At 44.0% G+C, this 20,919-nt stretch overlaps 1 protein-coding gene across 3 annotated transcripts in view; it reads right to left on the bottom strand.

Annotated features, from left to right (window-relative positions):
- Positions 1–1,430: 1,430 nt before the first annotated feature.
- Positions 1,431–20,919, bottom strand: part of gtf2h3 (general transcription factor IIH, polypeptide 3) — a 29,993-nt gene continuing 10,504 nt past the window's right edge. For 2 of the 3 annotated variants that reach the window (XM_043692650.2, XM_043692654.2), the window contains 8 exons: positions 14,284–14,313; positions 13,471–13,499; positions 13,034–13,108; positions 11,116–11,169; positions 9,585–9,653; positions 2,076–2,211; positions 1,954–1,990; positions 1,431–1,866 (listed from right to left, as the gene is read on the bottom strand). In XM_043692650.2, the coding sequence (XP_043548585.1) occupies positions 1,779–1,866; positions 1,954–1,990; positions 2,076–2,211; positions 9,585–9,653; positions 11,116–11,169; positions 13,034–13,108; positions 13,471–13,499; positions 14,284–14,313 (518 nt within the window). In that variant the 3' untranslated portion in view covers positions 1,431–1,778. The remainder of the gene's footprint in view (positions 1,867–1,953; positions 1,991–2,075; positions 2,212–9,584; positions 9,654–11,115; positions 11,170–13,033; positions 13,109–13,470; positions 13,500–14,283; positions 14,314–20,919) is intronic. The other variant, XM_087999817.1, reaches the window with a different exon arrangement.

Consider the following 20,919-nt stretch of genomic DNA (forward strand, 5'->3'; position numbering starts at 1 on the left):
GACCAGAATTGCACGCAATATTCCAACAGCGGCCTAACCAACGTCCCATACAGCCACAACATGACCTCCCAACTCCTGTACTCAATACTCTGACCAATAAAAGGAAAGCATACCAAACGCCTTCTTCACTATCCTATCTACCTGTGACTCCACTTTCAAGGACCTATGAAGCTGCACTCCAAGGTCTCTTTGTTCAGCAACACTACCTCGGACCTTACCATTAAGTGTATAAGTCCTGCTAAGATTTGCTTTCCCAAAATGCAGCACCTTGCATTTATCTGAATTAAACTCCATCTGCCACTTCTCAGCCCATTGGCCCATCTGGTCCAGATCCTGTTGTAATCTGAGGTAACCCACTTCGCTGTCCACTACACCTCTAATTTTGGTGTCATCTGCAAACCTATTAACTGTACCTCCTATGCTCACATCCAAATCATTTATGTAAATGACAAAAAGTAGAAGGCCCAGCACTAATCCTTATGGCACTCCACTGGTCACAGGCCTCCAGTCTGAAAAACAACCCTCCACCACCACCCTCTGTCTTCTACCTTTGAGCCAGTTCTGTATCCAAATGGCTAGTTCTCCCTATATTCCATGAGATCTAACCTTGCTAATCAGTCTCCTATGGGGAACCTTGTCGAACGCCTTAGTGAAGTCCACCTCGATCACATCTACTGTCTGCCCTCAATCCTCTTTGTTACTTCTTCAAAAAACTCAATCAAGTTTGTGAGACATGATTTCCCACGCACAAAGCCATGTTGACTATCCCGAATCAGTCCTTGCCTTTCCAAATACATGTACAGTCTATCCCGCAGGATTCCCTCCAACAACTTGCCCATCACTGAGGTCAGGCTCACCAGTCTATAGTTCCCTGGTTTGTCTTTACTGCCATTCTTAAACAGTGGCACCACGTTTGCCAACCTCCAGTCTTCCGGCACCTCACCTGTGACTATCAATGATACAAATATCTCAGCAAGAGGCTCAGCAATCACTTCTCTAGCTTCCCACAGAGTTCTCAGGTACACCTGATCAGGTCCTGGGGATACATCCACCTTTAACCGTTTCAAGACATCCAGCACTTCCTTCTCTGTAATCTGGACATTTTGCAAGATGTCACCATCTATTTCCCTACAGTCTATAACTTCCATATCCTTTTCCACAATAAATACTGATGCAAAATATTCATTTAGTATCTCCCCCATTTTCTGTGACTCCAAACTCGTTTCAATTCACCACAGAACCAAACTATGTTGGTTTAGCACAACTTTGAGAGACCAAAGTCATTTAACATCTTCGGATTCCTAACCTCAGGAGGTTCTTAGAAGTGGAATTTCTGCTCCTTCTCTGATCTGTAGGGCAAGAGAAACATCCAAAACCAAACAATGGAAAGGAGCTCAAACGTGGATTAGCAATAATTCTGAATTTTGAAGTGGAACCAATGCATTTTATTTCTAATAACATCTTTTCCAGGGCAGAATCTGCACGTGTATTTAATCTGCAAATTACATCAGAATTTCCAAAACGTGACACAGCAAATTGGTCAATGAAACTTGAAAAAAATGGATGTTTTACAATTGTGCCTATTTCAACCACACAATTTAAAAAGTTTAACACTTTGTGTTACAGTATGAAATCCTCCTGCTGTTGTATCACAGAAGTAATAGAGGGGATGTTGTGGATCAGGATTATTGCACTGATTCCACCAAACACTTGAAGCAGGTAAAAGTGAAGAAACTCCAAAGGAGAAAGGCGAACTGAATGATCCTTGTTCATTGGTGTCAGCTCGTCAAATAGTTGTGTGTTGAGAGTTTCGGCTTCTTCTTCTTGGTTTTCAATACAGGTGGCAGAGCAATTCTGAAAGCAGTCCTGATTTAATAAAAAAATATCGTCACCAAATTATATAAAAATCAAATATTCAAAAGAATTCAACCAACTGAATTGTATAATACTCACTCGCATGTAGTGCAAATGGGACTAAAGTTGCAAAATACTGACAATTAAAGAGAGAAATTAATTAATAACTAATTGCTATTTAGTCAAGTAAAAAAAAAAGACCTAGCTGCACTGAAACTCACTTGATAAGCAGACTGAACACACGTAACCAATTTCAATCAAATTACGGTGACAGAAACAGGCAGCTCGATAATCCACATGAACTGGAGGGGGTAGGACAAGCTGAGACCTCTGCTCAGGGTCTGGTAAAAATACCCACTGAAAGGAAAAAGATACAAACAGAGGATTAAAACCCACAAGAACTTACAATTTAGCCTTTATTATTTTGATAAATCTTTGCTGAGTCATGTATCGATGACTTATGGGACAACGGCGGGTAAACGAAATTGACAAACACGTGAGCCAAGATCTAACTGAGTGGAAGTTCAGGATCCAGAGAAGTGTGAGCAGATGTATTTTGGGAAGTCTTAGAGAGCAAAGGAGTACACAATGAAAAGTAGGATCCTAGAAAGTTAAGGGCTTCAGAGGGACCCTAGTCTGCACGTACACGGCAAGGAGAGATGGATGAAGTAGTTAAAAAGGTTTAAGGGATACTTGCCTTTATTAGTTGAGGTATCAAATACAAGAGCAGAAAGGTTATCCTGGAGCTGTATAATATATTAAGTAGGCCGCAGCTGGAGTACTGTGAGCAGTTCTGGTTGCAGAGCTATGGGGAGGATGTCATTGCAGTAGAGAAAGTACAGAGGAGATTCGCAGGGATGTTGCCTTGGCTGGAGCCTGTCAGTTATGAAAGAGAGACTAAATACGCTGGTACCGTTTTCCTTAGAGCAGAGAATGCTGAGAGGGAGTTTGATTGAGGTGTACAAAATTAAGAGGAGTATACATAGGACAGATCCAAACCTGGCTCCCGTGGCGATATAAAGGCCCAGGTCAATATTGCCCACAAGTCCGATTCGATGTAATTTAAAAAGAGCCGCCACGTCTTATAGAATGGTTCTGTTTTCTGGCACACTACATTTGTAAGATAATCTTGGGGGATGTGCTCAATCACCAATCTACGCCTCCCCATGAGACCTGGGGGGGGGGGGGGGGTTTCTGAGATCCAGTTCATTGGAATGTTCTTCCTTGCACAGTGAGAGAGAATGTTTAATAATCTCTTCCCATGTTCATGCAGCGAGGTCAAATTTGGCAATCCCAAAAGAAGGGATACAACCTTGATTCCCAGGATCCCCTCCAACTTACTAACTATGGCACCCAATATACACGGATCCTGTAAAATGACCATAAACACTGCGTAAGGGTGCCTATGCTAATTTTACATTTTGGACATTTGCAGATGCTCATTTCTTGAACTTTGCTAACCATTCTGGAGCCATGTAGGCCCTGTGAAGAATCTTGAACTGCACAGCTTGCGTTTTATTGCATATCGAAATTTTGTTCACATTCTCCCGTGTTTCAAATGAAATTTCTTCTCCTACTTCCTGACTCCAGATTCCACAGAGTCTTTCCATATCCTCCAGAGCGCTCCCTGTCTGTAAATGGTATAGGATACTAACTGAGAGAGTACTTGCACACTGCAGCACTCTTCTCTCTATATCAGACTTATAGGGCTGAGCCATAACAGTGATCCTTCTCTGCCTGTAGTCCCTAATCTGGAAATAATGGAAGAGGTCCCTACTAGATAGCTCATATTTGTGACTTAATTGGTCAAAAGACATCAGGACCTCACCTTCAGATAAATCTCCCAAACAAGAGACTCCCTTGACCTCCCATGCCTTAAAGCGGGAGTCTACTGACCTCAGCCTAAATCCTGAGGCTCCAACTACAGGGGTGAATGGTGAAGTCTTATGTGAATTCCCCTTGTCCTGCCACATTATTCTCCAAACTTTGACCATGTTTAAGATAATCGGGCTTTTACAATGTTCAGTCACGGATTTCACCCTATCCATAAACAGTACATTAATGAGGGGTCACCTTGCCTGCGAAGCCTTGATGTCAAGCCATATCGACCCCCGATCCTTGCGCATCCAGTCACCCACATAATGCAAGAGGGCATCTGTTTGATATCGCTTCAAATCTGGGAGGTCCACACCCCCGCCCCCCCCCCGATATCACTTCAAATCTGGGAGGTCCACACCCCCCCCCCCCCCCCCCAACCCATATCCTGCATGAGCTGCATCTTCTTAAATTTAATGACAGAGTGTCTATGACACCAGATGAAGGACCCAAGCCAGCAATTAACCTCCGCAGCACCTGTCTGGGCAGCATTCTCATAGGATATAGTAGCCGAGGAAGAACATTCATTTTAATCAAGGCTATTCGGCCTAACCAAGATATTGGTAAAACACTCCTGCCACTGCAGATCCTGTCTTATCCTATCAAACAATTGCGCAAAGTTAGCTCTGTACAGCTGATGGAAAATGGGAGTAATGAAAATACCCAAATAAAGAAAACTTATTTGCAACCATGAAAAGGGAAACTGTGTCCCATCCTCCAGATCAGACACTCCCACCAAGCCCCGAAAGAGCATAGCTTCCAACTTTGTAAAGTTTATTTTATATCCCGAGAAGATGCCAAATAATATAACTTTTTGTATTAACCGGAGTACGACTTTTCCGGGTTACCAAAAATAGGAGAACATCATCAGCGTAGAGAGTAATTTTGTGTTCCTACCATTCCTACCTTTGGCGCCACTATTTCAGGGTCCTTCCGAATGGCCTCTGCCAACAGTTCAGTTACTAAGGTAAATAATAGTGGCAAGAGAGGACACCCTTGTCGACTGCCTCTCCCGACGCTAAAATTATCCAATTTAACACAGTTTGTAAGAATTGCTGCCTTGGGGTCATTATATAGCACTGCTACCACTTCGCGAAACTTCCCCACCCCCCAAGACCAAAGTGTTCTAGGACACCAAAAAGATACAGAGACTCTACCCGATCAAACACCTTTTCGGGTCAAGGAGACCACCAAACCCAGAATTAACCTCTGCTGGCACACCTGCACTATGTTCAACACCCTCCTGATGTTATTGGCAGAGCTACGGCCCTTAATGAAGCCAGTCTGGTTTTCTTTTATAATAGTGGGCAGTACCTTTCCAATCTCAGGTCCAGCATCTTTGACAGGATTTTAAAATCTATATTCAGCAACGAGATAGGTCTATACAGGTATGATTCTGGATTAGTGGTGCTGGAAGAGCACAGCAGTTCAGGCAGCATCCGAGGAGCAGTAAAATCGACATTTCGGCTCAGGGTCGTCTTCTTTCTTTAGAATGAGGGAGATAGTGGCCTCCCTAAAAGAGGGCGGAAGGCAGGCTTGGTTACATGAGTGATTATACATTCCCAGGATTGGCTTAGCCAACATGTTTATGAACCCCTTGTAGAACTCACTCAGGAACTGGTCTGGGCCAGGTGCTTTTCCACTTAGGAGCTGGCTTACTGTCTCTTGAGCCTCCTGTGTTGTTAAGGGTGCATTTAAAATGGAGGCTTGCTCTGCAATTATGCCAGGAAGGTCCAAGTTCTCCAAAGGGATTCTATTCTTGCCACCCCATCCCACAGCCCTCCAAGCGGTATAATTCCACGTAAAATTTCAGAAATATGATGTTAATCTTTTTCAACTCATGAATGGTAAAACCATAAGACATAGGAGTGGAAGTAAAGCCATTCAGCCCATCGAGTCCACCTTGCATTTTAATTATGGCTGATTGGTATTTCAACTCCACTTACACGCACTCTCCTCGTAGCCCTTAATTCCTTGTGAGATCAAGAATTTATCAATGTCTGCCTTTAAGGCATTTAGCATCCGGTCTCCACTGTGCTCCATGGCAATGCATTGCACAGGCCCACCACTCTCCACCTGAAGAAATGTCTCCTCATTTCCGTTCTAAACTGACCCCCTCTAATTCTAAGGCAGTACCCACAGGTCCTAGATTCCACGCCTAGCAGAAACAGCTTCCTAGCATCCACCCTTTCTAAGCCATGCCTTATCTTACAAGTTACTATTAGACCTCCCCTCACCCTTCTAAACTCTAATGAATACAATCCCAGGATCCTCAGCCGTTCAACTGGTACTAATAGTATCAGCTCTCTCCCTAATGGACACAATGGACTGCAGAGCATTTTTCTTCCTAGCCAAATAAACCAGATATCTATCTGGCTTATCCCTGTACTCAAATAACATTTGCTTTGCAAAGGAGATCTCTCTCTTCACCGCCTGAGTAGGCACTGAAGTCAGAGCAGCATGGACAGCCGTGACCCTCTGCAGCTTGACCACAGATGGTCTATTGTAATACGCCGACTCAGCTGCTTTCAGCCGAGCCTTGAGCATCTGTTCCCCTCTCTGCCTTTTCCTGGTTGCTGAATGCGAGATAATCAAATCCCTTAAGTATGCCTTGGTGGTCTCCCAAAGCACCGACAGATTACTAGCTGTACCCGAGTTGATGTCCCAGAAGGCCCCAAACTCTCTTTTGAGGTACTCTATAAATTTACTGTCCTTCAAAAGAAACAGATCCATGCACCAATGCCATGCGTCTATTCCATTATCCTTAATCTCCACATCAAATTCACTGCCGTATGGTCTGAGATATCTATGTTCCCAATCCTGCAGAATAGCACGAAATCCAAACAGACTGGTGGAGGAAAGAACACATCAATTCTTGTTTGGCATGTGTATGGGTTGGAGTAAAAGGTAAAACTCCTGCCATTAGGATGCAGGCATCTCCACACATCCATCAACCTCAACTCCCACTCCAGTCCACCAGCTGTTTAGATTGCAGGGAGACACATGAGAGACCTCTTGGCAACCTCTCGACGTCGGGGTCCATGAGACAGTTAAAGTCTCCGCCTATGATCATACGGCGCACCCCAAGAGCCATTAATTTAGAGATTGCATCAATTAAGAATTTAAGGGGATGCGCTGGGGGACAATAGACGTTCAGGATGCCATACTCTTCCCCATGTATTAAGGCCTTGAGAATGATGAAGCACTCGTATTTATCCTTGATTTGTCGGTATCTTTGTATTAATATGGCCATTCCTCTATTTTTGGAGTTGAAAGTGGAGAAGAATACCCTACCAAATCCTCCCTGCTGCAACTTCACATGTACCCTGTCAGTTAAGCGTGTTTCCTGCAACAGAGCGATGTCAACCCTTTCCTTTCTGAGGTTTGAGAACACCTTCTTTCTTTTAATCGGAGAATGGCTCCCTTTTATATTCCAGGTGCACCATTTTAACGAGCCACTAGCCGTGTCCACCCACAGCAACCCACAGTCCCCTGAGAAGTAGCAGCTTATTCCTGGTGCACTGATTGGAAAAAACACAGCATTTATAAGATCTAAAAACTATCCCCACAAATATTACTAGAATAAAAAACTAACCACTGCACTTAACCTAACCGAACAAACACATAAACAACAAACCGCTGGAGATTTCCACCCTCTCCCACAGGGAGGGGTATTCATCTTAAACCTTACAACCATACTAATTCCGAGCTGAAAATGTGTTGCTGGAAAAGCGCAGCAGATCAGGCAACATCCAAGGAGCAGGAGAATTGACGTTTCGGGCATGAGCCCTTCTTCAGGAATGAGGAAGGAGATCCAATTATTGGATTGACGCGTCAAAGTGGTCAAACAAAGGACTGCGGCAAAGAATTTGGAGGGGCAGATCCAAACACTGGAAGACCAGGATCGGACCCTGTTGGATCAGGTTGACGACCTCATGAATCAAGGTCCGAGGCAAAACCGATGGCAAAACCATACTAATTCCTTCTAGCTAAGGCCGTGCCCCAGACCCAAGCAATACCAAGACAAAGAACATCTATTATTTACACACATGGGAGTTAACAGTAAGCGTCCACCCTGTCCCCTCCACACACCGGCCCCATTCACCTTACATAAAGGAAATAACAACCTCTCACCGTTGTCCATAATTGCCTTTGTTTTTTTTTCACCTGACCTGGATCATTGATTTCAAACAGTCCAAAGGTTCCTCGCTTTTTCTGCCGAGTCAAAATTAAAAACAGACCCTCCATGATTAAAGCATAGTACTGCTGGGTACCTCAAAGAGTATTGTATATTCAAGTCTCTCAATTTCTTCTTGACCTCATCAAAGGATTTCCTCTTCTTGATTACGGCCCCAGAGAATTTTTGATAAAACAAAAATAAAATTTGATAAAACTTTCGATCCTTAGTACACCAAGGCCTGTGAATCTCTTCCCAGACTTCTGGATGCTTCCATTATCAGCTGCTTCTCTTTACAACCTAGGACTGGGTGGGGGCACTGATCCAACCCAGACTTGCGCATCACATTCCCATGTGCCTGCTCCACACACACCTGGCCCAACTTGATCTCCAGCCCCAGAAGCTGTAGGAGCCACTGTTCCAGGAAGGTAACCAGGCTCTCACTTTGCTCAGGCTCCGGGAGCCTAACCATCCAACGGTTTTGCCTCCGACCTTGATTCATGAGGTCGTCAACCTGATCCAACAGGGTCCGATCCTGGTCTTCCAGTGTTTGGATCTGCCCCTCCAAAATCTTCGCCATAGTCCTTTGTTTGACCACTCTAACACGTCAATCCAATACTTGGATCTCCTGCTCATGCTTTTTTAGCATGGCAGAGATCTGTTCCAGCACTGAGTTAATTTTCTCTTGGAATTTAACAAACTCCAAGACGAGATTCTGCTGGTCCAACAGATTCAAAAGCAGCACCGTGGGAGTCAGGGCCTCAGCTGCGGATGCCTTCCGCACTGTTGGGGACTGCTCTGCTGGCTGCGATCCTTCGGCCCCCTTTCCTTCTTTTGACTTCATCTTATTCCCAGATCATCAGGATCCAAATTTAAAAGGTTCTAGGTACTTTGGATGTTATTTTAATGAATCTTTTTTACGAATGACTAGTGGTGGTGGTGATGGTGGAGTGAAAACCCATCTTACTTGGGTTTTGATGCAGAGCCCCAGCACAGCAGACCTCTCAGATCACTGCCATCTTGGATCTCCCTAGATGGGTTTTTTTGACAATCAATTCATTGTCATCATTAGACTCTTAATTTTAGATTTTCTCATTCAATTCAAATTTCATCTTCTGCCATGGTGGATTTCGAACTCAGATCCCCAGAACACTACCTCGGTCTCTGGATTAACAGTCCAGTGATAATACCAATGAGCCATTTCCTCCTCTTAGTGGGATAAGAATAGATATGTGGTTGATGACATGAAGGGTCAATGGCATTTTATCGCGCTGCAATACTCTATTGACTTAAATTAGAATTGAGAAAGAACAATGGGTTCTTGTCATTTATGACTTAATTCCAGGTGTAGCTGTGGAATTGCAACACCTGTCCCAGCCACTCACCCATGCATGTTCTGCACTGCTAAACAAAATTTGTAGGAAGCAACAAAGAAAGAACTGCTGATACTGGAGATGAGAAACAAAACAAGCAGAAATTGCTGGAGAAACTCAGCAGGTCTGGCAGCATTTGTGCAGAGAAAACAGAATTAACATTTCAAGTCCTGTTCAAGGCACTGGACTCAAAGTTAACTTTCTCCCTCCAAAGATAGTGCCAGAACTGCTGGGTTTTGCCAGCAATTTCTATTTTTGTTCATTTCAGGATGAGCAAGTTCTGTTTTTATGTGATTATAACTTACCAGTAAATACTGTGAGAGTGAGAGCATCTGTGGTATTTTTAAATATAACCCTCCAGTTATATCAGACGCCTGTAGATTAAAAAAAACTGTTCAATGAAAGGTTTAAAATTCCTACCCATGCCTGTTACTACACAACGATTTGTGCTAGATCAGATTCAGATGTCAGTATCCAGTTTTTATTGGCTCTGAAAAGGCGCACAGAGGATTCATGTGGTAGGGGACTGCCCACTAGGTGCAAGAATCCTGCTGGTCATGAACTCAAAATTCTGAATGTGTTTCTTTCTACATTCACCAAGAATGTACAAAGTAGGCTTCTAATCATGACAGAGGGATTTTGGGGTGCTTGTCCACAGATTCCTCAAGATGAGAGGACAGGTTAATAGAGTTAACAGTTAAGAAGCCACACAGGATTCCTTTATCTGCTGAAGCATGGATTATAAGAGGAGGGAGGTTATGTTTGAATTTTGGTTAGACCACAGCTGGAGTACTGTGTGCATTTCTGGAGTGATATGATTGCACTGGAGTGGCTGCAGAGGAGATTCAGCAAGATGTTGCCTGAATTAGGACAGTTTAGCTATAAAGAGAGGCTGGATAGGCTTGGTTGTTTTCCTCATAGCAGAGAAGGTGGAGAGCAGGACCTATGGGTAAGATTATGAGGGGTACGGACAGAGTGGATAGGAAGCAGCTGTAGCTGTTAGTGGAGTCAACAATACAGGCATAATTTTAAGGAGGTTTAAGAAGATTTGAGGAAAGGTTTATTTCACCCAGCGGGGTGTGAGAATCTGGAATGCACTGCCTGGGAGGCTAGTAGAGGCAGGAAGCCTCACAACCTTTAAGTAGCACTTAATGAGCAATTGAAATGTTACATCATTCAAGACGGTGAATGCTGGAAAGCAGTATTAGCACAGGCACAATGGGCCGAAGACCTCTTTTAGGCTGTATGACTTTACGATAGGTGAACCTGGTGACATCGAGGTTTCCACAGGCAATAGAGATTAATGATCAGCAATTCCTGTCACTGCCAATCTCCATCTGTCTTTCAACACTAAGATTCTCCAAGGAATAACAGAATTAAACAGGGCAGATGCGTGGGTTGGTTCACTCAGTTACTTGCAACATGCTGCAGAATAAAACCAACAGTGTTACTTCAATTCGTGCACTGACTCACTATTTTTTATGGAGGCCCTGCCTCCTCACTTTGCTCCACACTTGCTGAGGACTGCTGCCCCTCCAGTTATGTAGCCAATTGTCTCTCTCTCTCTCCCCTCTTCTCTCTCTACAACCCCCCTTACCATCTTTGTGGGCTAAGGCTAATTAACTAAATAGAACAGGGCAGCTCAGTAAGAACACAGGTTTCCATTTTAGTATCCACCATTAAACATTAAGTGCCCCTGAAGTGCTCTATTGTTACTATTATTCAACCAGATAATGTTGACAGACATTTTTTAAAAAGTACTTTTTCCAAGGTTGGAGTTCATGTTCATGTCATGCTCTGCAGACTTTTAGTTTAAGTGTGCAAATACTAACTTACTTGCTGCAGTAACCCAGATTCAGAGTCCAAAACACATGCATCAATCAGAATATTCTGAAAAAGACAAAGTTACCAAATATTTTATATTGCAAAAACTTCTCTCTCGCTTTCTACCAATGGCAGAAATGTGTACTGTCTACTGAATACAGCAACTCGCTGTTTCATTTTACGTTCAGCAAGTATACCTTTAAGAGACACACTGATGACATCACTGTGTATGATTAGATTAGATTAGATTACAGTGTGGAAACAGGCCCTTCGGCCCAACAAGTCCACACCGACCGGCCGAAGCGAAACCCACCCATACCCCTACATTTACCCCTTATCTAACACTACAGGCAATTTAGTATGGCCAATTCACTTGACCCTGCACATCTTTGGATGGTGGGAGGAAACCGGAGCACCCGGAGGAAACCCACGCAGACACGGGGAGAACGTGCAAACTCCACACAGTCAGTCGCCTGAGGCGGGAATTGAACCCGGGTCTCTGGCGCTGTGAGGCAGCAGTGCTAACCACTGTGCCACCGTGCCGCCCACCATGAGATCCAAAGTATAAACGTCTCAGACTCCATCTTACCACAGATCACCCGAAACATGACATTATACAGGAAGCAGACTCCTCTGTTGTACCCTTGTAGCTTAACACTAGCTCAGACACTTACATGGCTGAAGAATGTGATGTTGGTATATGATACTCACATGTAATAGCCATATGTTGGAATCATCGGTCCCATAATAACTATAAAAGACTAAAGAACTGCAGATGCTGGAAATCAGAAACAAATTCATAAATTGCTGGAAAAGTTTAGCAGGTCAGGCAGCATCTGTGGAGTGAAAGCAAAATTAACACTTCAGGTCCAATGACCCTACCTCAGAAATTATAGTAGCTAACTTACTAGTTACTGTCGGTTCTGAAGAGGGGTCACTAGACCCAAAACATTAATTCTGTTTTCTTTCTACAGATGCTGCCTGACCTGATGAGTTTTTCTAGCAATGATGATTTTGTTGCCCACAATATCAATACCTAGTTTACATTAAGGGGATAACATATACTTTATCACATGCATGAAGGAAAATCCTCACTACTTGCCAAGGCTCATTTGACAGCAATTTCCAAACCCTCAATCTTTAACATATAAAAGAATATTCAACAGCATACATGTAGGAACTTCACCACTTGCAAGCTCCCTCAAGTCCTGAATTAATAATCTGTCACAATTCCTTCACTGTCACAGAATCAAAATTCTGAAACACCCCTTCGTACTAACATTACCACAGCATGTGGACTGCAACAGTTCAAGAAATCAGCTCACCACCATCTTCTCAAGGAGCATTTCAAGGTGGGCAACAAATGCTCGGTCCTTTTTTTTATTCATTCACTTATGGGACATAGGTATCACTAGCCAGCACTTATTGCCCATCCCCAGTTGCCCTTGAGAAAGTGGGGGCGTACTGGCTTCTTAAACTGCTGCAGTCCATGTGCTTTGGGTCAACCACAATGTCCTTAGGGAGAGAACTGTAGGACTTTGATCTATCAACAGTGAAGGAACAGCAATATATTTCCAAGTCAGGGTGGTGAGTGGCTTGGAAGGGAATTTGCAGGTGGAGGTATTCCTATGTATCTGCTGCCCTTGTCCTTCCAGATAGAAGTGATTGTGGGTTTGAAAGGCACTGTCCAAGCATGACTAAAGAAAAGGTACAGAGTTGAGAGTGTGGTGCTGGGAAAGCTCAGCAGATCAGACAGCACCTGAGGAGCAGGAGAATCTACATAAGCCCTTCATCAGGAATGAGACCGCTTATGTTCCTCGGATGCTGCCTGACCTGCTGTGCTTCTCCAGCACCACACTCTCGACTCTGATCTCCAGCATCTGCAGTCCTCACTTTTTCCTAGATACTGTAAAAGGTACAGAAAATCTACCTGTTTCTGTGCTGCAAAGATAACATTCATAAAATTCATATATTGGGAAGCAGAGTCCTCAGCAGCTTTAATAACCTATGGAGGGAGGAAACAAACAAAATGAACAGAAACTAAAGAGACACCAGCACAGCATTGCATTAATAGGTGGAACAGGTTTAAATACAGCAAACATATCACTGGTTTGTTGGAGAATTTGCAGATCCAGTTGAAAGTTCTCCTCTCCTCATCCTCCACTCATTCTGGTTTCAGACAGTCTGGTTCCTGACCTCCAAGCACCCACTTGTGGGCTCGATGGTCAAGAGATGTGCTTGGATGTCATAAGTTGATTACTCCACGGCTCATTTCAGAGAGTTTGAATTAAATGCTGATCCCTTCACCCCTTGATGCAGCAACAAGTAAACAACAAACTTTGACTACAGTAGCTGTAGAACACTTACCAATATTCGGGAATTCAGCTCTTGCCCAACTGTATTGTATGGGAGGAAAAAGAAAACTCTTTTGTAACAAAACATGAGCTGTAATTTACAAAAGAAACTCAAAACTATTGCTAAGTCGGGGCACAATCAACACCATCACAATACCTTACACTCTCTCACACTACTTACTTATAACATTAAAACTAAAATTAGCTCGCAAGTGAAATATCATTGGATCAGATTATCATGCCCTCAAACCTGTTCTACCATTCAACTAGAACATGGTTGATCTGTATCTTAAGTCCAGTTACCTTTTCAGTTCTGTAAATCTTAACATCCTGATCAAACAAAATTTGACATATTTCAGTTTTGAAAAGTTCAACTGAACCCCAGACCCAGATGCATACTGGGGGAGACTGACCCAGATTTCCATTACCCACTGTGTGAAGAAGTGCTTCTTGTCATTACCCTGAACCATTAAAGCTCTAATTTTAAGATTATGACCTATTATTTTGAATTCCTCCAGCAAAAGAAACAGTTTCTATCTACTTATCAGGTCCTTTCAAATATTGCGGACAGCCCACAGGTGTCAAGGTTTGCAGATTGTGGTAATCCCCATTCAGCAGTCATGAATGTGAACAGCAGCCTTAGTTGTCATTCAAATCTAGGTATCTTTGAATGTCATAACTATTTTTGGCAAGATTCTATTATTCACCACCTCCTCAAAGAGACTGATAACATAAAACAAACAAAATGAATTACTTCAATTAAGAAGAAATTGTTAGTCATAGTCAACTAAGAATAATGACACAACAGATCAGTAAGCAATAATACCTTCCAACTCTTTATTCACCTTGTGAATATCTTAGTTCAGAAGTGTCAAGAAAAATGTCAACAGAACAGGGATGAAAAAACAGAAATATTCTGAGATAATAATGGATTAAAATAGATTGTTCAAATTAATCCAGAACTGCGATTCCCTTTCAACCCAGACCTCATCAGAAGCAGAGAAAATGCACAAAATAAAGTGGTTACTTATTAGAGAGAATTCTTTGAACAGTCTGAGGGAAAATTGATTTCCATCAGTGATTTTTGTTTGAAAAATTCGTACATTTTACCTGGGTGTCAGCATTTACTGCCTGTCCTAGACGCACCTTCAGAAAGTGGTGGTGAGCTGCATTCTTGAACAGCCACTGTCCATGTGCAGATCCACAATGAAGTAGACCCACAATGCCCTTCATGAGGGAGTTCCAGGATTCTGACCCAGCAGTATTGAAGGAATGGCGATATATTTCCAAGTCAGGATGATGAGCTTGGAAGGGGCTTGCAGGTGTTGGTGGTCCCATGTATTTACTGCACTTGTCCTTCTAGGTAGAAGCGGTCCTGGGTTTGGAAGGTGCTGCCTGAGGAGCTTTGGTGAATTTCAGCAGTGCATCTTGTAGATAGTACACACTCCAGCTACTGAGCGTCGGTGATGGAGGGAGTGGATGTTTGTGAATATGGTGCCAATCAAGCAAGCTGTTTTGTCCTGGATGATGTCGAGATTCTTGAGTGTTGTTGGGGCTGCACTCATCCAGGCAATGGGGAGTATTCCATCACACTCCTGACTTGTGCCTCGAGATACTGGATAGGCTTTGGGGAGTCAGGCAGTAAGTTAATCGCTGCAGTACTCCTAGTGTCTGACCTACTCTTGTAATAACTGCATTTGTTTGGTGAGTCCAGTGGAGTTTTTGGTCAGTGATGGTAACACCACTGAATGTCAAGAGGCGGAGGTTAGATCATCTCTTATTGGAGATGGTCATTGCCTGGCATTTGTGCAACGTGAATGTTACTTGCCATTTTTCAGCCCAAGCCTGGATATTGTCCAGATCTTAGTGCATCTGAACACTGACTGCTCCAGTAACTGAAGAGTCGAGATGGTGCCGAACATTGTGTAATCATCAAGGAACGTTGATCTTAACGGGATTCAATTTTATATCTAAAATACGTATATAATTTTTAAGAGGTATTGTATTTACATTTTGTCAATTACCAAAGAGCTAGCTCTTCCTGTTCATGTTGAGAGATATAGCGACAATCTTAGAAACTCTGCAGTGAAAGAGGCCACCATTCGGCCCATTGAATCTGCAGCACCACCAACAAATAATCATCTCACCTAGTGCCATTCTCTCTCAACCCTCAACATAACACTGCACATTCTTCCTTTTTGTAAAACTGTCCACTTCCTTTTCGTAAGCCTTGATTTAACCTGCCTCCACCACACTCTCAGACAATGCATTCTGGACCTTAACCACATACTGCATGAAAAAGTGATCCTTTCACCAGTGGAAACAGTTTCTCCCGATCATCTCTGTCCAGATCCCTCACATTTCTCTGCATTGAACTTGTCCCCCCATTCCACCAACTTGTCCATTTACTATTGAAGTTCTACACTATCCACCTTAGAGTTTTCAATGCTTACTGTGCCCTATACATCAGGGTCTAGGTCATCAATATGTATCAGGAAAAGGTCCGAACTCCTGGGGAACTCCACTATAAAGCTTCGTCAGCCTGAAAAACATCATTAACTGCCACTTGCTATTTCCTGTCACTCAGCCAATTTTGTAATCAATCATGTTACCCTGTCCCTTTTGTTTCTTGAACTTTAACTTTGCTCACAAGTCTGTTGTTGTGTCAAAACTTTCATCTTTTGAAAGTTATTGCACCAACAGAGTTACCCTCATTGACCCTCTCTGTTACATCTCCCAAACCTCTAGGAAGTTAGTTAAAAAAAACTTCCCCTGCATTTATCCATGCTGGCTTTCCTTAATTAACTTGCATTTGCCCAAGTGGCCATTAGTTTGTCCTGAATTACTATGTCCAGAAGGTTCCCCACTACTTTAGAGGTGGGAAGGGAAGGAAGCAGGCAGTGCAGGGAGCCCATATGGTCATTCCCCTCAACAATAAGTATATTGCTTTGGATACTGTTGGGGGGGGGGGGGGGGATGGCCTAGCAGGGATAAGCTGCAGGGACCGGGTGTCTGGCACGAGGGCCGGCTCTGAGGCTCAGAAGGGAAAGGGGGAGAGGAGGAGAGCGCTAGTTATAGGAGGCTCTATAGTTAGAGGGACAGACAGGCGGTTCTGTGGGCATGGGCGAGACTCTCGGATGGTTTGTTGCCTCCCGGGTGCCAGGGTCCGAGACCTCTCGGACCGTGTCTTCAGAATCCTTAAGGGGGAGGGTGTGCAGCCAGAGGTCGTGGTGCACATTGGCACAAACGACATAGGTAGGAAGAGAGGTAGGGAGCTCATTCAGGAGCTCAGGGAGTTAGGCTGGAAGCTAAAAGCTAGGACGGACAGAGCCGTCATCTCTGGGTTGTTGCCGGTGCCACGTGACAGTGAGGCAAGGAATAGGGAGAGAGTGCAGTTGAACACGTGGCTGCAAGGATGGTGTAGGAGGGAGGGCTTCAGGTATTTGGACAATTGGACTGCATTCTGGGGAAGGTGGGACCTGTACAAGCAGGACGGGTTGCACCTGAACCAGAAGGGCACCAATATCCTGGGAGGTAGATTTGCTAGCACTCTTCGGTCGGGTTTAAACTAATTTGGCAGGGGGATGGGATCCGGACTTGTAGTCCAGCAAGTAGGTTAACTGTTTTTCAGGATGTCCAAGAATGTAGGGAGGCTAAGGAGAAGGTACACTGACATGGAACACTTGCGGACACAGAGATGGGTTCAAGTGTGTATACTTCAACGCAAGGAGTATCAGAAATAAGGTGGGTGAACTTAAGGCATGGATTGGTACTTGGGACTACGATGTTGTGGCCATCACGGAAACGTGGATAGAAGAGGGACAGGAATGGTTGTTGGAGGTTCCTGGGTACAGATGTTTCAGTAAGATTAGGGAGGGTGGTAAAAAAGGAGGGGGTGTGGCGTTGCTAATTAGAAATGGTATAATGGCTGCAGAGAGTTCGAGGGGGATCTGCCTTTGGAGGTAGTATGGGCTGAAGTCAGAAATAGGAAAGGAGCAGTCACCTTGTTGGGTGTTTACTATAGGCCCCCCAATAGTGGCAGAGATGTGGAGAAACAGATTGGGAAACAGATTTTGGAAAGGTGCAGAAGCCACAGGGTAGTAGTCATGGGCGATTTCAACTTCCCAAATATTGATTGGAAGCTCTTTAGATCAAGTAGATTGGATGGGGCGGTGTTTGTGCAGTGTGTCCAGGAAGCTCTTCTAACTCAGTATGTAGATTGTCCGACCAGAGGGGAGGCCATATTGGATTTGGTACTTGGTAACAAACCGGGACAAGTAATGGGCTTGTTAGTGGGTGAGCATTTTGGTGATGGTGACCACAATTCTGTGACTTTCACCTTGGTTATGGAGAGAGATAGGTGCGTGCAACAGGGTAGGTTTTACAATTGGGGGAAGGGTAAATACGATGCTGCAAGACAGGATCTGAGGAGCATAAGTTGGGAGCATAGGCCGTCAGGGAAGGATGTCATTGAAATGTGGAACTTTTCAAGGAACAGATACGACGTGTCCTTGATATGTATGTACCTGTCAGGCATGAAAGAGATGGTCGTGTGAGGGAACCTTGGTTGACGAGGGAGGTTGACTATCTAGTAAAGAGGAAGAAGGAGGCTTATATAAGGTTGAGGAAACAATGTTCAGGCAGAGCGTTGGAGGGATACAGGATAACCAGGAGGGAGCTGAAGAAAGGGATTAGGAGAGCCAAGAGAGGGCATGAAAAATCTTTGGCGGGTAGGATCAAGGATAACCCCAAGGCCTTTTATGCATATGTGAGAAACATGAGAATGACGAGAACGAGGGTAGGTCCGATCAAGGACAGTAGTGGGAGACTGTGTATTGAGTCGGAAGAGATAGGAGAGGTCTTAAATGAGTACTTTTCTTCAGTATTTACAAATGAGAGGGACGTATTGTTGAAGAGGAGGGTATGAAACGGACTGGTAAGCTAGAGGAGATACTTGTTAGGAAGGAAGATGTGTTGGGCATTTTGAAAAACTTGAGAATAGACAAGTCCCCCGGGCCTGACGGGATATATCCTAGGATTATGTGGGAAGCAAGAGAGGAAATTGCAGAGCCGTTGGCAATGATCTTTTCATCTTCACTGTCAATGGGGGTGGTACCAGGGGACTGAAGAGTGGCGAATGTTGTGCCCTTGTTCAAAAAAGGGAATAGGGATAACCCCGGGAATTATATGCCAGTTAGTCTTACTTCAGTGGTAGGCAAAGTAATGGAAAGGGTACTGAGGGATAGGATTTATGAGTATCTGGAAAGACACTGCTTGATTAGGGACAGCCAGCACGGATTTGTGAGGGGTAGGTCTTGCCTTACAAGTCTTATTGAATTCTTTGAGGAGGTGACCAAGCATGTGGATGAGGGTAGAGCAGTGGATGTAGTGTACATGGATTTTAGTAAGACATTTGATAAGGTTCCGCATGGTAGGCTTATGCGGAAAGTCAGGAGGCATGGGATAGTGGGAAATTTGGCCAGTTTGGATAGCGAACTGGCTAACCGGTCGAAGTCAAAAAGTGGTGGTAGATGGTAAATATTCAGCCTGGAGCCTAGTTACAAGTGGAGTTCCACCGGGGTTAGTTATGGGTCCTCTGCTGTTTGTAATTTTTATTCATGACTTGGAAGAGGGAGTCGAAGGGTGGGTCAGTAAATTTGCAGAAGATACGAAGATTGGTGGAGTTGTGGATAGTGAGGAGGGCTGTTGTCGGCTGCAAAGGGATTTAGATATGATGCAGAGCTGGGCTGAGGAGTGGCAGATGGAGTTCAACCCTGTCAAGTGCGAGGTTGTCCATTTTGGAAGGACAAATAAGAATGCGGAATACAGGGTTAACGGTAGGGTTCTTAGTGAGGTGGAGGAACAGAGGGATCTTGGGGTCTATGTTCATAGATCTTTGAAAGTTGCCACTCAGGTGGATAGAGCTTGTAAGAAGGCCTATGGTGTATTAGCGTTCATTAGCAGAGGGATTGAATTCAAGAGTCATGAGGTGATGTTGCAGCTGTACAGGACCTTGGTAAGGCCACATTTGGAGTACTGTGTGCAGTTCTGGTCGCCTCACTTTAGGAAAGATGTGGAAGCTTTGGAGAGGGTGCAGAGGCGATTTACCAGGATGTTGCCTGGAATGGAGAACAGGTCGTACGAGGATAGGTTGAGAGTGCTAGGCCTTTTCTCATTGGAACGGCGAAGGATGAGGGGTGACTTGATAGATGATCGGGGAATAGATAAGAGTAGACAGTCTGAGACTTTTTCCCCGGGTACAACAGAGTGTTACAAGGGGACATAAATTTAAGGTGAAGGGTGGAAGGTATAGGGGGGATGTCAGGGGTGGGTTCTTTACCCAGAGAGTGGTGGGGGCATGGAATGCGCTGCCTGTGGGAGTGGCAAAGTCAGAATCATTGGTGACCTTTAAGCGGCAATTGGATAGGTACATGGATAGGTGTTTAAGCTAGGACAAATGTTCGGCACAACAAAATCGTGGGCCGAAGGGCCTGTTCTGTGCTGTATTGTTCTATGTTCTACTGAACTGATTGGGCTTAACCGATTGCTGCTGGGCTTCACATTAGACAATTTTTTGAATAAGGGTGCAACAAGTTGATAGCTGTAGAGAATGCTGGAAGACTAGAGAAATTAAGGGTTTGGTTAAGAAAAAGAAGGAAGCATATGTCAGGTATAGACAAGAGAGATCGAGTGAATTCTTAAAAGTGTATAAAGGCAGAGGGAAATCAGGAGGGTAAAAAAGGGACATGAGATAGCTTTGGTAAATAGGGTTAAGGATAATCCAAAGGATGTTTACAAATACATTAAGGACAAAAAGGTAACTAGGGACAGAATAGAACCCCTCAAAGATCAGCATGTAGCCTTTGTGTGGAGCTGCAGGAGATGGGGGAGATGCTAAATGAGTATTTTGCATCAGTGTTTACTGTGGAGAAGCAGATGGAAGATATAAAATGTAGGGAAATAGATGGTGACATCTTGAAAAATGTCCATATTACAGAGGAGGAAATGCTGGATGTCTTGAAACGCATATAAGTGGATAAATCCCAAGGACCTGATCAGGCATACCCGAGAACGCTGTGGGAGGCTAGCGTGGTGATCGCTGGGCCTCTTGCTGAGATATCTGTATCATCGATAGTCACAAGTGAGGTGCCAGAAGACTGGAGATTGGCAAATGTGGTGCCACTATTTAAGAAAGATGGTAAGGACAAGCTATGAAACTATAGACCAGTGAGCCTTAACATTGGTGGTGGGCAAGTTGTTGGAGGGAATCCTGAGGGACAGGATGTACATGTATTTCGAAAGGCAAGGACTGATTAGGGATGGTCATCATGGCTTTGTGCTTGAGAAATCATGTCTCAAAAATTTGAGTTTTTTGAAGAAGTAACAAAGAGGATTGATGAGGGCAGAGCTGTAGCGTGATCTATATGGACATCAGTAAGGCGTTAGACAAGGTTCCCCTTGG

This window comes from Chiloscyllium plagiosum, unplaced genomic scaffold, assembly GCF_037043375.1.
Source record: "Chiloscyllium plagiosum isolate Xiang-an unplaced genomic scaffold, Cpla_swu_hap1 HiC_scaffold_24, whole genome shotgun sequence".
NCBI lineage: Eukaryota > Metazoa > Chordata > Chondrichthyes > Orectolobiformes > Hemiscylliidae > Chiloscyllium > Chiloscyllium plagiosum.